The sequence below is a fragment of the Triplophysa rosa genome, linkage group LG23 (genome assembly GCF_024868665.1).
Source record: "Triplophysa rosa linkage group LG23, Trosa_1v2, whole genome shotgun sequence".
NCBI classification, from domain to species: Eukaryota; Metazoa; Chordata; class Actinopteri; order Cypriniformes; family Nemacheilidae; genus Triplophysa; species Triplophysa rosa.
Window position 1 is genome coordinate 14,628,165 of NC_079912.1, and position 14,121 is coordinate 14,642,285.

At 40.1% G+C, this 14,121-nt stretch overlaps 1 protein-coding gene across 1 annotated transcript in view; it reads left to right on the top strand.

The window, feature by feature from the left end:
- cubn (cubilin (intrinsic factor-cobalamin receptor)) overlaps positions 1-14,121 on the top strand; it is a 31,251-nt gene extending 17,130 nt beyond the window's left edge. Inside the window, exons 33-66 of the mRNA XM_057322455.1 lie at positions 83-196; positions 1,097-1,225; positions 1,308-1,440; positions 1,526-1,731; positions 1,847-2,028; positions 2,123-2,315; positions 2,402-2,599; positions 2,679-2,825; positions 2,930-3,120; positions 3,233-3,401; positions 3,579-3,753; positions 4,574-4,752; positions 4,842-5,051; positions 5,128-5,268; positions 5,359-5,540; positions 5,661-5,832; positions 5,922-6,119; positions 6,273-6,422; positions 6,501-6,622; positions 6,696-6,921; positions 7,337-7,524; positions 7,630-7,786; positions 7,879-8,028; positions 8,110-8,298; positions 9,377-9,506; positions 10,162-10,379; positions 11,197-11,402; positions 11,482-11,644; positions 12,048-12,256; positions 12,683-12,827; positions 12,912-13,093; positions 13,168-13,333; positions 13,418-13,653; positions 13,817-14,121. Of these exons, the coding sequence (XP_057178438.1) occupies positions 83-196; positions 1,097-1,225; positions 1,308-1,440; positions 1,526-1,731; positions 1,847-2,028; positions 2,123-2,315; positions 2,402-2,599; positions 2,679-2,825; positions 2,930-3,120; positions 3,233-3,401; positions 3,579-3,753; positions 4,574-4,752; positions 4,842-5,051; positions 5,128-5,268; positions 5,359-5,540; positions 5,661-5,832; positions 5,922-6,119; positions 6,273-6,422; positions 6,501-6,622; positions 6,696-6,921; positions 7,337-7,524; positions 7,630-7,786; positions 7,879-8,028; positions 8,110-8,298; positions 9,377-9,506; positions 10,162-10,379; positions 11,197-11,402; positions 11,482-11,644; positions 12,048-12,256; positions 12,683-12,827; positions 12,912-13,093; positions 13,168-13,333; positions 13,418-13,653; positions 13,817-13,924 (5,864 nt within the window). The 3' untranslated portion in view covers positions 13,925-14,121. The remainder of the gene's footprint in view (positions 1-82; positions 197-1,096; positions 1,226-1,307; positions 1,441-1,525; positions 1,732-1,846; positions 2,029-2,122; positions 2,316-2,401; positions 2,600-2,678; positions 2,826-2,929; positions 3,121-3,232; positions 3,402-3,578; positions 3,754-4,573; positions 4,753-4,841; positions 5,052-5,127; positions 5,269-5,358; positions 5,541-5,660; positions 5,833-5,921; positions 6,120-6,272; positions 6,423-6,500; positions 6,623-6,695; positions 6,922-7,336; positions 7,525-7,629; positions 7,787-7,878; positions 8,029-8,109; positions 8,299-9,376; positions 9,507-10,161; positions 10,380-11,196; positions 11,403-11,481; positions 11,645-12,047; positions 12,257-12,682; positions 12,828-12,911; positions 13,094-13,167; positions 13,334-13,417; positions 13,654-13,816) is intronic.

Genomic DNA, 14,121 nt, shown 5'->3' on the forward strand with positions numbered 1-14,121 from the left:
TTGTTAACGATTATGATCTTATATTTTTTCAAAATGATTCCCTTGTATTTCTTTAAATGCAGATGCTTTTGTTGTTTTTCAGTCAACCATGTCACTCTGTCCTTCACCGACTTTGAGGTGGAGATGGTGTCTGGAAACTGCTCACATGATCGTGTGGAGATCCTGGATGGAGACAATTATGATTCCCCATCAGTTGGTATAAACAGAACTTATACTTGCAAAGACTTATTCTTGAGTAAACATACAGCGGTGGCCGAAATTGATGTTACAATAAGATATGTGTGGAATACTTGCTTTTAATGTTCCTTTGGGTCTGTTTAAACCATCAAAACATGAGGTGTATGGTACAATATCAGGAAATATGCTTTTATTTGAATATGCAAGACATGCAAAGAAAAAAACAAAAAGCTCAGAGGAAATCAAATATACATTGACTACAGTTTTATCAGTTGTAGGGGTGTCACAATAAACCGCTGATGGCAATAACCGTGACATTATAAACCACGTTTATCGTTATCGTGTTAATTCTACGCGATAATATATAATATCATAAACTATTCTGCACCCATTCAAAATTTTGATTAGGAGTCAAAATGGTTACAAACCAAACAGACAAAACACAAACTAAGCAAAATTATAGTTGAATTTCACTGATGTTATCATGTATTTCTTAAAAATTTTTTTGATTAATATCGCAATAAGAATTCACACATTACCGTAAATTATTTTGGCCACGATGAAATATCATTACAACCCTTATCTGTTGTTAATATTTGCTGAACCCCTTGTGTTGTAATACTTTGTTGTCGCTCTCCTAGGCCTTGACTCAATGAGATTTTTACATTTGTTGTGTATTTTTTTGCCAATCCTCCTTAAATTTTTCTCAAATTAAACGTCAGTTTATCCTTCAAGTTGCAACTATGCAACATGAATACATTTTTTATACGTTGTTCCAATATATTTGAATAAAAAGTGAGGTCAATTTTCCAAATTTAAGCATCACTCGGCCACAACTGTTTATATACATTTTGTACTTTTGAGAATGTCATACTACAAAATAACCAATCTCACATCTAAAAACACTGAATATTTCAAGGTCGATACTGCGGGTCTGCCTTACCACATACAGTCTCTTCATTCAGCAACGCCATGGTGGTAAACTTCATTTCAGACTCTACGGTATCTAAGAAAGGTTTCAGGGCAACCTACATGGCCTCAACCTCAGGTAAGCTTTGTTATTTTTTGAAAGAATTTTTTTATAAGAATTTTTTTTAAATAATGAAAAAAAATTTGCCCATTTTTCCCAGCCTGTGGCGGACATCTGTTAATGGAATCAGGTGCTTTCAACAGTCCAAACTATCCAGATGCATATCCACCTAATGTGGAGTGTGTGTGGACCTTGACCAGTTCCCCTGGGAACCGCCTCCAACTGTCCTTCATGTGAGCCAATCAGAATGTTTGCTCGGTCTTTCAAACTCACCCTAATGGATTCACAAAAAATATTAAATTGTATTATCGTATGCAGTATGTTCCAGCTCCAGCAGAGCACAGATTGCAGTCATGACTACCTAGAGATTCGTGAAGGTCACTCTACTGGTGCTCTGGTTGGCCGCTTCTGTGGTGACTCTCTTCCATCCAACTACACCTCCATAACTGGCCACGTGCTGTGGATCAAGTTTGTCTCGGACTCTTCAGTGAGCGGTGCTGGATTCAGAGCAGTGTTCTCTCACTGTGAGTCTAAAAGATGGATTGCTCTGTTTTTATCTGGATTAAATTACCCAAATCCATATGATTTTACCTGTGCAAATAAATATGGTGCATGTGTCTCAATATTTTCTCTTTTTAGTGTATGGAAATGACATCACTGGCAGTTCAGGCCAGGTCGCCTCCCCTCTTTACCCACGCACCTACCCAAACAACGCAGACTACCGCTGGACCATCACAGTAAATGGCGACTCTTATGTGGAGATTCAGTTTCTGGATATTGACATTGAGGACCTGTCCAATTGCTATTATGACAAGCTAAAGGTGTGCATGAAATTACAGTTGACCTGAAAACAAGTATGAGCAGGTATTTAATATAAAGGCATTTATGAAACACAGTGTTCCTCTTGTTCTGTAGATATTTGATGGTCCGAACATTCATGGCTACATGATGGGTGAGTTTTGCGGCCTGTCTCTGCCCAACCCGTTGAGAAGTTCAGGCAGCACTGTGACTCTTGAGTTCAAATCTGATAATGTGATCGGAGGGAAAGGTTTTCTCATCGAGTGGACAGCCGTACAACATTCGGGTCCCTTGCCTACGATACAGCCAGGTCAGTTCACCACCGAATGAAAAGAACTCTCAAGGCTCTTGTTCAAATGAAATTTCCCAATGGTCTCCATTGTCTATTCTTTCCAGGAGCATGTGGTGGATCATTGATGACAGGAGACATACCCAGTTTCCTCTTCTCTCCTGGATGGCCTGAGCCATATCAACCTAACCTTGAGTGCTCATGGGTAATCAGGTCTCCTAGTTCCATTGTGGAGTTTAATCTGTTGTCTTTGGACATTGAAGATGAGGTTTCGTGTCTTCACGACAGCCTGGTCATCAGAGACGGTAGGCTTTTTGCCATATAAAGTCCATTTGAAATCAATTACAATGAAGGTTTAATCCCTGGGATGGGTTGTTTTATAAGGTGAAACCAATTTATCTCCACTGATCGCAACCCTTTGCGGGCGGCAGCTGCCTGGTTCTCTCCACACGACTGGCGACGCCATGTTCCTCCGATTTACCTCCGATGGCAGCATTAATAGAGGAGGCTTCAATGCTTCCTTTTCCAAAGGTGAATAGAAAATCCACGAACCATCACAAATATTAAAATCCTATTATGCAATAATGCAAATAATCACTTTGAGGATGAGCTATTTTTCTCGACTTCTCAATCAGGTTGTGGAGGTTTCATCCATACGGACAGAGGAGTTTTGAGTTCTCCTCAGTATCCACAGAATTACAAGCCCAACCTAAATTGCGTTTGGCAATTCATGGTCACTCCAGGGTTCAGATTGTCCGTAAACTTTGAAAACCCTTTCCAGATACAAGGATTTGGCACGCAGTGCAGTTCTGGTGACTACTTGGAGGTGAGAGAATATAGGGGACGTCATGATATGGAGAGCGGAAAGCACTCTTATATCATGCAAAGTATCTTTTTTGTGTTTGAGGAAACATATTAAAGTGATCATTTTGTATTAGTTACGAAATGGACCTGATGGCAACTCACCAAGTCTGTCAGGACGTCTCTGTGGAACCAGTCCTCCATCTACACTTCAAACCACAGACAACAGCATGTTTGCCCATTTTGTCTCAGATGACTCCAATGAGGCCAGTGGATTCAAACTTGTATTTGAAGCCCATAGCTCAGGTGAATTCTTGATTATTATGCATACAAAATACTCTTATAACATTCATAAACAAGACAAAAGAATAGCTGCTTGAGAAAATTCAGGGTGTATGTTGCGCAATTGACGTTTCATTTACAATTAGTTTCAATGTTTAGCGGTGAATAAAAGAGTATTAAATCTGAATGCTTTTTTTCCAGCTTGCGGTGGTCTCATTGAGCTGAACGATGGAGACCCACCAGGGTACATCACATCTCCTAACTATCCATCAAACTACCCCCAAAATATTGACTGTGTGTGGATAATCAAAGTTCCCAATGGAGAGGCCGTACAACTCGACTTTGAGGGTGATTTCTACATTGAGCCTCATTCTGGGTATGTTTCATATATACAGTATTTAGAACAGTCAAATGCTTGTTATTGGTACATATACAATTCATCGTAATTAAATTTCAAATTTGGCTTCCAACGATTATTGAAACTAAATAATCCTGGTAAAACAATTATTCTGCCACATTCCGTTTTGTAAAGATTGTCTTATTTCTTTTTGTGTTATAAATCCACGGTGGATTTCGTTCCTATACAATGTTTAGTAATACATTTTGAATATATCTTTCCAAAATAGTCAAAGTATGTGTAGACATTTTCAGTAACTGAAAATCTAATTTCATTTTTTAATCTTTTAATTTAAAAAAAATATTTTATTGTTTATTATTGTATTGTTTTTATTATTATTTAATTAAAATGGGTGCATTTATAATTTATTTATCTATTTTTCACATTTATTTATTATATAGATCTATTTTATTTTATTTTTAATAAATAAATGGTTTAATAAATACACTTATTTATTATATACATCTATGTAATTTTGTATTTAATTTATTTATAATAAATACATAGTTTAATAAATACACTTTTTTATTGTATACATCTATTATGTTTGGTTATTATCATAAATATATGGTTTTCCAAGTCAATCCTGTAAAAAATAGTGATCTCAATATTAGCCAATTAATATGGCCAATAATGATGAAATATTTATTAATAAAATAATTGTCACAATCAAGCATCCCTACATCTAAATAATGAACAGAATAGAACTTTATTAGAATATATTTCTAGAAATCTAATTCTATTCTATCTAAATATCTAACATCTAAACAATGTAATATATCTTTAACCTCTCTCATAGATGTCTTTATGACTACATCGAGCTTCGTACTGGTCCCACATCGGATGCCGATTTGATTGGCAGGCTTTGTGGCAACACCCGGCCATCTACCCAGCATTCAACAGGCAACACCATGTATATCCGATTCCGAACCGATACCAGCGTCACACATATCGGTTTCAAAGCCAAGTATTCCATTGGTAATCCAAATGTCCAAACTATACATAGCCCTAACTTGTTTTTATTGTTATTGTCCTAAAGGCTTAAAATGTTTTCTTTTCCAACTCAGCTACTTGTGGCGGCACTTACATTGGTCAGAGTGGAACGCTCAAAAGTCCAGGTTACCCAGACTCAAACTATCCAGACAACTCGAACTGCGAATGGTACCTGGAGGGTCCCACTGGACACTATCTGACCCTGACATACACTGCTCTTGACCTGCAAAGCTCCCCTGACTGCACTAATGACTATGTAGAAATCCGTGAATACAATGCCTCAGGTTCGTGTTTTCCCTGCACAAAATACCTCAAGTTGTTTGGTTATGCAGGTCATTGACCAAAGCATTCCCTTGGTAGGTCGTCTTTTGGGGAGACACTGTGGGAACAGCCTTCCAACATCAATGGATACTGGAGACAGTTTTGCCTATGTGAGGTTTGTCAGTGATGGCAGTGGAAATGCAGCAGGGTTCAGCTTATCGTTTGAAGCCAGTGTTGAAGGCAAGTGCCATTTCTTTCTAAAAGGTCTGGTTGGGGTGGTGTACTCTTGTGGTTCCATGAGTAACGTGATGATATTGTTCCTCTTTGTAGAGTGCGGAGGGGAACTGAACACACCATTCGGGACCATTTCATCTCCCAACTACCCAAATCTGTACCCCCACAGCCGAGTATGTCGCTGGAGAATCGCTGTTCCTCAAGGTCGTAGGGTCACTCTTACCATCAATGACTTAAGGCTGGAGGACCACAATACCTGCTTGTATGATTTTGTGGAGGTGAGGTCAATGATACTCCTGGCACCAGCCAATCAGACTGTTCAAAATGTACACTTCGATTGAAGGCTATTACATTAGTATGTATGCGTGAATCAAAGCTTTTGACTCGTTGGCTGATAGGTCCAAAATGGTCTGGTACCTAATGCTCCTCGATTGGACCGTTTATGTGGCACAGTGCCTGCTGGTACTCAAATCAAATCTTCTGGGAATACTATGACCGTCATTTTCGCCACAGACGCATCGGTGTCTAATGGTGGATTCACAGCGGATTACTCCTCGGAGGAGGAAGCAGGTGAGAACTTGAGTAAACTTAAGACACTCAATGATCATGTTGACTATTTTGAGTCTTGATTTAATTGGTGAATCCCTGCTTTTTTGTAGTGTGTGGTGGGATACTTAGTGAACCTGGCAACTTCACGTCCCCGGAGTTTGGAAATGGAAACTACAGCGACAGATTGAACTGCGAATGGCTGATCCAGAACCCACAGCATGTGAATTCATCCATTGTGTTGTTTAAAGATGAACTACACCTAGAACATCACCAAACCTGCGAGTGGGACTACTTGGAGTTCAGAATGGGTGGGGTTTATAGTATTACCTTCATGTTCTCCTGAAGCTCACTATGTATCATTGCATTAACAACAGCATTTTTGGGGCTTTTGTGGAATCAGTTTGATTAAATTTGACAGTGGATATCTATTCATGGCTGTCACGTTTGTTCTTCTCGTGCAGATGATATGAATGGAGAGCTCTTGGCACGCTTCTGTGGTCAAATTGCACCTACAATCCCCATAGTGGTGTTTACCCCTGGCCTTTGGGTTCACTTCCGATCGGATGAGGCTGAAGTTGACTTGGGCTTTAAAGTCACATATCACTTTTCAGGTAATATTGATCATTAAGAGCCACTTAAACACAAGAATCTTAAAAAAATGTCTACATTAGCAAGCTGATTTTTCACAGAGTGTGGAGGTTTACAGAGTGGAGAAGGAGGTGTCATTTCCAGCCCTGGATATCCCAACCAGTACCCCAGTCCGAGTCGCTGTGCTTGGCTTCTTGAGGCTCCAGAGGGCCACACTATCACTGTAAGTGCCTTTTATATTCTAAGGTGTGCGTTTCGGTTCCCTTTATACTCTTCTAACAAGTTTTCTTGTCTAGCTCACTTTCACATACTTTGAAGTGGAGCAGCACAGTCAATGTGGGTGGGATTCTGTGACAATCTTCAATGGAGGCTCACCTGGAGCTCCCATGATTGGTCAATATTGTGGAAATAACTCTCCTGGAACAATTCAGTCAGGCTCCAACAAGTTAGCTCTGGTGTTTCTTGCTGATCATGTCGTGTCCAAAGGAGGATTTATTGCCAGCTGGTCAACGGACTCTTCAGGTACGCACAATGCGACTTTGCTATCTAGGATAAGTACTTGAAATAGCATCTGTGTTGGCCCTGCTACAATATTCTTGTTAAGAAATCAGATTTTAGGGTCACATTTTGGGGTTAGGAACTTAAGTAGTCACCTCTGTCTCATAGGGGTTAGGTTAGAGTTTGCCCTAGTTAACAGAATGTCAAAAAAGGATGTTTATTTCAAGTATATTTTCTTATTTTTAGTTTAAAAGAAGTATACTAATTGCACACTTGAATACATTTCTTTTTTGTAAGGAATGTCTTATCTGCATTAATCGTGCGAAGGGGTTGAATATAGTTGAGATGGAATGTTTCGATAAAATAAGATAAAGTAGAAGATGCTTGCTTGTGGGTATAATTGATTGATTTCTTTTCCTGAATTTTTTTTCATCCTCAGGTTGTGGAGGAATCATCCATGCCGATACAGGCACCTTCAAATCTCCAAATTATCCACAGAATTTCCCAACCAATACTCAATGTTCCTGGACCATCATAGCCCATGATGGAAACCATCTGGAAATGGGCTTTGACGGTGACTTCCAAATCCCAGACTCAAGTGAACAGTGTCAAAACAGTTTCATCAAGGTAAACATGTTCTCATTTCATTGAAAATTTTAGGTTAATTTGATTTAGTGATGTTATTTTGTGTGTTTGGGTTGACATTGTATTCTATCCGTGCATGTCTGACAGGTTTGGTCCAACACCGTAGAGAACGATGAGAACCTCTTGGTCACTGGTTGTGGCTCAACAGCCCCTGCTGTAGTCACTGCACCTCGAAATGTTATAAAGGCTCGCTTCCAGTCCACAGGAACTGCTGGCAAAGGATTTTCTGCCTCATTCTACACTAGTGTGTATCACATGGGTGTATTGTTTATCATATCTTTCCTCTGCTCTTCAAGTTCTTACAGATATTCTAATGATTTTCTCTTTTGCTTTTAGGATGTGGAGCCAATTTTACCAGCACAGTTGGCCGTGTGGTGTCTCCAAACTACCCAGACCACTACCCAGATGGGTCCAATTGTAATTACATCATCGATGCTGGAGGCCAGAACGTAGTTGTCCTCACGTTTAAAACGTTTCAGTTGGAAGGTATGCACTTGCTTAAAAAAATCATGACACAATGCATCTGTTGAGGAAGAGCTGGATTATCATGGCTTTTTTCATCTCTAGCACACTCCACATGTGTCTATGATGGTGTGAAGATCTACAGTGGCACCTCCGTCAATAGTGTCCCACTGGCTACTCTGTGTGGAAATACCATCCCAGGCGTCTTCTCCACCTTTGGGCCAATGCTTCTCAACTTCTACTCTGACAGCATAATCAATGACAATGGCTTCCTGGCTGAATACAGAACCATGCGTAAGCACCAACCACACAACGTTTAATGTACAGTATAGTAGGATTATATGTGCTATACTAAAAATCCCAACAGAACAAATAGACCTGCTGACGTGTGTCTTTGATGTGTGAGAGAGGTTTATATGTAGAAATGTGCTGGTGGTGCTTGAATGGTGGTGTATGCTGCTTTTGGCATGGCTTTGATATGCCTGTATGCGGTTTTGGGTGTGGCTTGGATGTGTGCATGGGTTGTGTGTTTTGGGTGTTGACTTGTGCTCGTGTGGGTGTGGTTTGGATGTTAATATGCTGTTGTGGGTGTGGCTTGGATGATGGTGTACTGTAGGCTGGTGTGGGTTAAATGTTGGTGTGGATGTGGCCTATATGTTAACATTCTGGTGTGGGTGTGATTTTGGACATAGGAGCGTGGTGTTGTGGGTGTGGTTTGGATGTTATGATGCTTTTGTGGGTGTGGCTTTAATGTAGGTCTGTGCTGTTATGGGTGTGATTTGGATATTATTAACGCTGGTGGTGGTGTGGTTTAGGCTTAGATGTTGGTATATGCTGTTGTGGGTGTGTCTTGGATGTTGGTATATGCTGCTCTGGGTGTGTCTTGGATATTAACATGCTGGTGTGGGTGTGGCTTTGGCTATGATGTGGGTGTGGTTGGATGTTGGCACATGCTGGTGTGGCTGTGATGTGGGTGTACTGTATGCTCATGTGGGTGTGGCTTGGATGTTAACATGCTGTTATGGTTTTGAATGTAGGTGTGTGCTGTTGTGGATGTGATTTAGATGTGAAAATGCCGGTGTGGGTGTGGCTTGAATGCAAGTACGTGCTGCTTGGGTTGTTTACCACAGCAGTAATGCAGGTTTGATTCACTGTGCCCAGAATGGTGGAATGAAAAGAACGACAGGAATGGGAGGGCACTGCACTTTTCAGACAATATGAGGGGATTTGAGAGAATATGCAAATGTACATTAGAATTCTATCGCAGATTCCACTGTAACATTCACAGACAAACTCATTCACAGTAACTGTAAACTTCAGTTCAGTGACAATAGAATTCAATTAGATTTTTGTCTGTTTGTGATTTTAACAGCATGTGGTGGCGTGTTTAATACAACGGCCGGGACAATCAGCAGTCCAGCGCATTCTATCATCAACTACCTTCACAACATCAACTGCACATATCACATATATGTCAGGAACAACCGTGTCATTGACCTCAAGTGAGTTTTTTTTCCACTTAATAATGACTTGACGCTCTTTCTCTTTTAAACTTTTTTCAGTTTTGGCATAAAGAACAGACATAGACTTAAAGGCATAATTCACCCAAAAATAAAAAAATCTGTCATTTATTCATCCGTATGTCATTCAAACCCTGTATATAACTCGAACTTCTTTGGAACACAAAAGGAAGATTTTTTTTGAGAAATGTGTTTTGTGTCCATACAATAGAAGTCAAAAAGTCAATATCAAGTCATTCTTCAAAATATCTTCTTTGTGTTGTGCAGAAGAAAGTCATACAGGTTTGAAATGACATGAGGGGGAATAAATGATGACACAGAAACCAAATCAGAGCAGCAACACTGGCACGATTCTTTCATAATGCCAGCTGTGTTCTAACAAAGAGACAGATGCTGAGAAGAGAAAGGCATGCTAGTATTGATCATCCGGCTTTGCTTTTGTGTAGTTAATCCCACTTAAATGTGTCACTGACGGGCAGCAAGCCATTCTTTCATCATCCGTCCCTAGAGACTTTCTCTTAAAGAATCCCCCTCTACCATTAGTGGTCTTCTCTTTCTAAAGAACCAGATTTTTCGGCATGGCTGCAATGCTTTTAATTGTAATAAAGTTCACTGACGATGCTTTTCCATCCTATAGATTCAACACTTTCAGTCTTGAGGCCTCCTCGAACTGTCGCTATGATTATGTGGCTGTGTATGATGGAGAAAACACTCTTGCGCCACTGATGGGGAAATTCTGCGGGCAGCAGCTTCCGCCGAACCTCAGGTCCTCGTCCAATCAGATGTTTCTCGAGTTCGTCACAGACGCGTCCATCACGGCGGAGGGTTGGAGAGCAACGTACAGTGAGACTTTAGGTGGGGTTTCACCATCCTCTCAGTAACAAAAGACAGTATCTGACCTGTTGCAGATCAAATCTGCGCTGTTAAATTTGTTCATTAGTGCTTCTTACTGGAACCGAATTAAAGAATGTGGGAATGATTGTACAGTCAGTCAGGAAGACAAAGATCTCTTTGACGACTAAACAAAGTGTTCATGGGTCATAAACGGCATTCTTTGTAAAAGCTTTGTGTTTTAAAGCATCTGATGCACCAGTGACTTCAAGATGACCAGGCTCGCTAAGAACGGAATTGTAAAGTGTTTTGTAGCACGTGTATGGGGGGTGAGAGAGAACCGCCCAGTCTTACAAGCATCCCTGTTGTTCTTTCACAACAATGGAACTTGTTCGGACAAAAAGACATAATGGACCGGTGTTGTTGAAGAAGAAAGAAAAGGAGATTTCTAATTCTGTATTCTCCTTTCAATTGTTCTGCCATAAAATTGATAAACGTATAGTTAGAACTTGATCAAATGGTTCAAACGCGATAAAATAATTCAAACACGATTTTTTGTTCAGCTTCAAAGTACTTTATTGACATTTTTATAATTTTATGTTCAATGTTTTTCCTCTGCCGTTCAGAAAACCTCAGTCATGAGGTCTTTAAGAATCAAATTTAAGAATGTATAGAAAAATCTGATTTAGACACTCGATGACCTCACATCATTGGTCAGCATGATTTAAGAAGCATGAATTTGTGGATTCTACTGCCACCTACAGGTGGTATGTTGAGTTCTTGTGTATTTTCCGAATTCTCACTCTCTCTATTTCTGTCTCCCCTTTATCATCTTCTCAAGGTCCTCAGCAGGGCTGCGGTGGCTACCTGACATCCTCCACCGGAATGTTTGGTTCTCCTGATATTAACATGGACGGACAGTACGAGCCACGTATGGACTGTGTGTGGACCATCGCTGTGGAGGCAAATAAAGCAATTAACCTTACTTTCCCCTCTTTTGAGCTTGAAGGCCCATCTGGAACCATCTGCAGATATGACTATGTTAAGGTAATGTCAGCCTTGTGTTATATAAGCATGTAAAATGCACCAAATGACGTCTTGCACATAAATATCTTTCCATCCGTAGATCTATGATGGTGACAGTGCTAACTATCCACTGGTTGGAACATACTGCGGATCTGTAGTACCCGCCCCTTTCATCTCAACCAGTAACTTCCTGACTGTGCACTTCATCTCGGATGGTGTTGTGCAACGCCGTGGCTTCAACGCCACTTATGTGACATTGGACAGTAAGATACCTTAAACCAGTGGTTCTCAAACTTTTTTGTTGTAAGGCCCCCGTTATGCCCCCCAAATAAAGACTTATAATCTTAAACTTAAAATTTTAATTTAAACCAAGAAAATATTCAGTTAAACAATGCTAAAAAATCAATTCTTTTGGTTGGTGGTGTTGTTTTTCTGATGTTTGATTGCACAAAATGTATGATAAATATCTATATTTCTAAAATGCCACAAAATCTGTGGCCCCCTGGAACCATCTTGGGGCCCCCCAGGAGGCCACGGCCCCAGTTTGAGAACCACTGCCTTAAACTGAGCATTCTCTCAAGAAATGTTTGGTCAATATGGTGTCTAAACGATGATTTTATAAAAGGATACTGTGTGTTACGTTATACTAATAGAGCATCTGTTTAGGACTCTGTGGAGGAACATTCAATGCTACAGAATCGGCTCAGACCATCACATCTCCGTTCTATCCCAATCCTTACCCCCCCTTTACCTCGTGCCGATGGGTTCTGGATGCTCCTCCTCAGGAGGCCGTGAAGGTGTCCATTCAGCATTTCCAGCTCCAGTCCAGCCAGAGCTGCACCAACAACTTTCTGGAATTTAAGGACTTCCCAGTGGTGAGACGCAGCCTCCCAAAACCTCACAAGTTAAAATTCATCATGTCTGAGGAAACTCTTACAAAAAGGCTATTTAGTGAATTACATTTTTATTTTATTACAAATAAAGTATTATAAAAAATATAATGAAATATTTAGTAAATATATAAATCATATAAAAAGAATAATAAGTTACAAAGGTAACAGAGTTGACTAGAACAGTGAAAGACGCATTTTTGGTATTACTAAAAGTACATATAATACAGGCAATTATTTTATGTTATTTATTTTACAAATCTTAATAGAATAATCACAATGTTTTTTTAACTTTTCAGATAATAATTCAAGCTTCACATGAATCAGGAATTAAAGCAGTCAATAATAGGTGGAGTGGGAATAATTTAGTCAATATTTATCTAAATCTGTAATTTGATTTCATTATTTTAGGGTGATTATGGGCAGGCTCATAAATTTTGTGGCATAGACTCGCACGTACCAGATTTCTACAGTTATAGCCGCACCATGCACATCACTTTCAAATCAGATGCCTTCATGACCGGCAACGGATTCAGTCTCACATATCAGGTGGCAGGTGAGTTCTTTCTTTCCCAAATCAGCTTTTTTCTTATTGGTGTGATTATATTGTCAGTGTGTGTATTTGTCTGTATATCTGTAGGTTGTAGTAGAGTGTACGAGCAGGAAAATGGCTACCTGAAGAGTCCCGGCTGGCCTGAAGTATATCCTCATGATATTGAATGCAACATCGTACTGCAGGCACCTCAGAACAGCTCCATCTCTCTATTCTTCGCCAGTTTTGATGTGGAGGGTCACCCTTCCTGCAACTATGATTACCTGGAGGTGAGCGTTGACCAAACACCAGCTGATCAAACTAAAGAAATTTGAGGATTTCTGATATCTGACTTGCGCTTAAGGTGAGAAACGGCAGCACTGCCACGTCGCCTCTGTTAGGGAAGTACTGTGGAAACACGCTGCCCAGTCCCATCTTCCCGGGAAGCAACCAGCTGTTCCTGCATTTCAAGACCGACTTTATGACTTCCCGAAACGGCTTTGAGATCACATGGACTTCTTCTCAACAGGGTAAGGGGCACACTTTTTATAATGTTACAAGAAATTCAATCAGTCTGCAGAAAGCATTTAGTGAGTTTTGTATTTGTCTTGTAGGTTGTGGTGGTGTGTTATATGGAGACCACGGCTCTTTCGCCAGTCCAAACTACCCTGGCACCTATGCCAACGGCACTTCCTGTGAGTGGTTAATACGAGCCCCTAGTGGTAGAGTTGTGACTGTGACTTTCAACCAGATTAGCATTGATGACCCAGGAGACTGTCAGAATAATTACCTGAAGCTGTACGATGGACCAGATGCGGATTCACCCGTTGTTGGGCCTTACTGTGGACCGGTATGTGAGATGAAACATTTCAATGCTGTCAATAAAGGTTGATATGGCATTGCTATGCGGTTGCTGAGGTGTTATGAATGGAAACACCTCTGTGATTTTGCAATGAACCATGAACTCGTATAATAACTACAGAATGATGATTTGTTTTTTTGTTCTTCTGCAGGAGACGAATATTGCTCCTTTCAGGGCTTCATCAAATCTTGTGTTCCTGCAGTTTTCTGCCCAGTCTGCTGTTCTTCCATCTGGGTTCAGACTGACATGGAGCAGCTGAGAGGAGACTGAAACATACAATACACATATGCGCACACCCACACACACACATTTAGCAATCATGTGAATGGTCGTATACAGTGACGTTTTCACTGGTAAATCAAACATATTGTAATTTCAACCACTTTTGTAGATAATTGTTTAAAGAATGAGTTTATATATGTATATTTGATGTCTTTTTGGAAAATAAAGAAAATA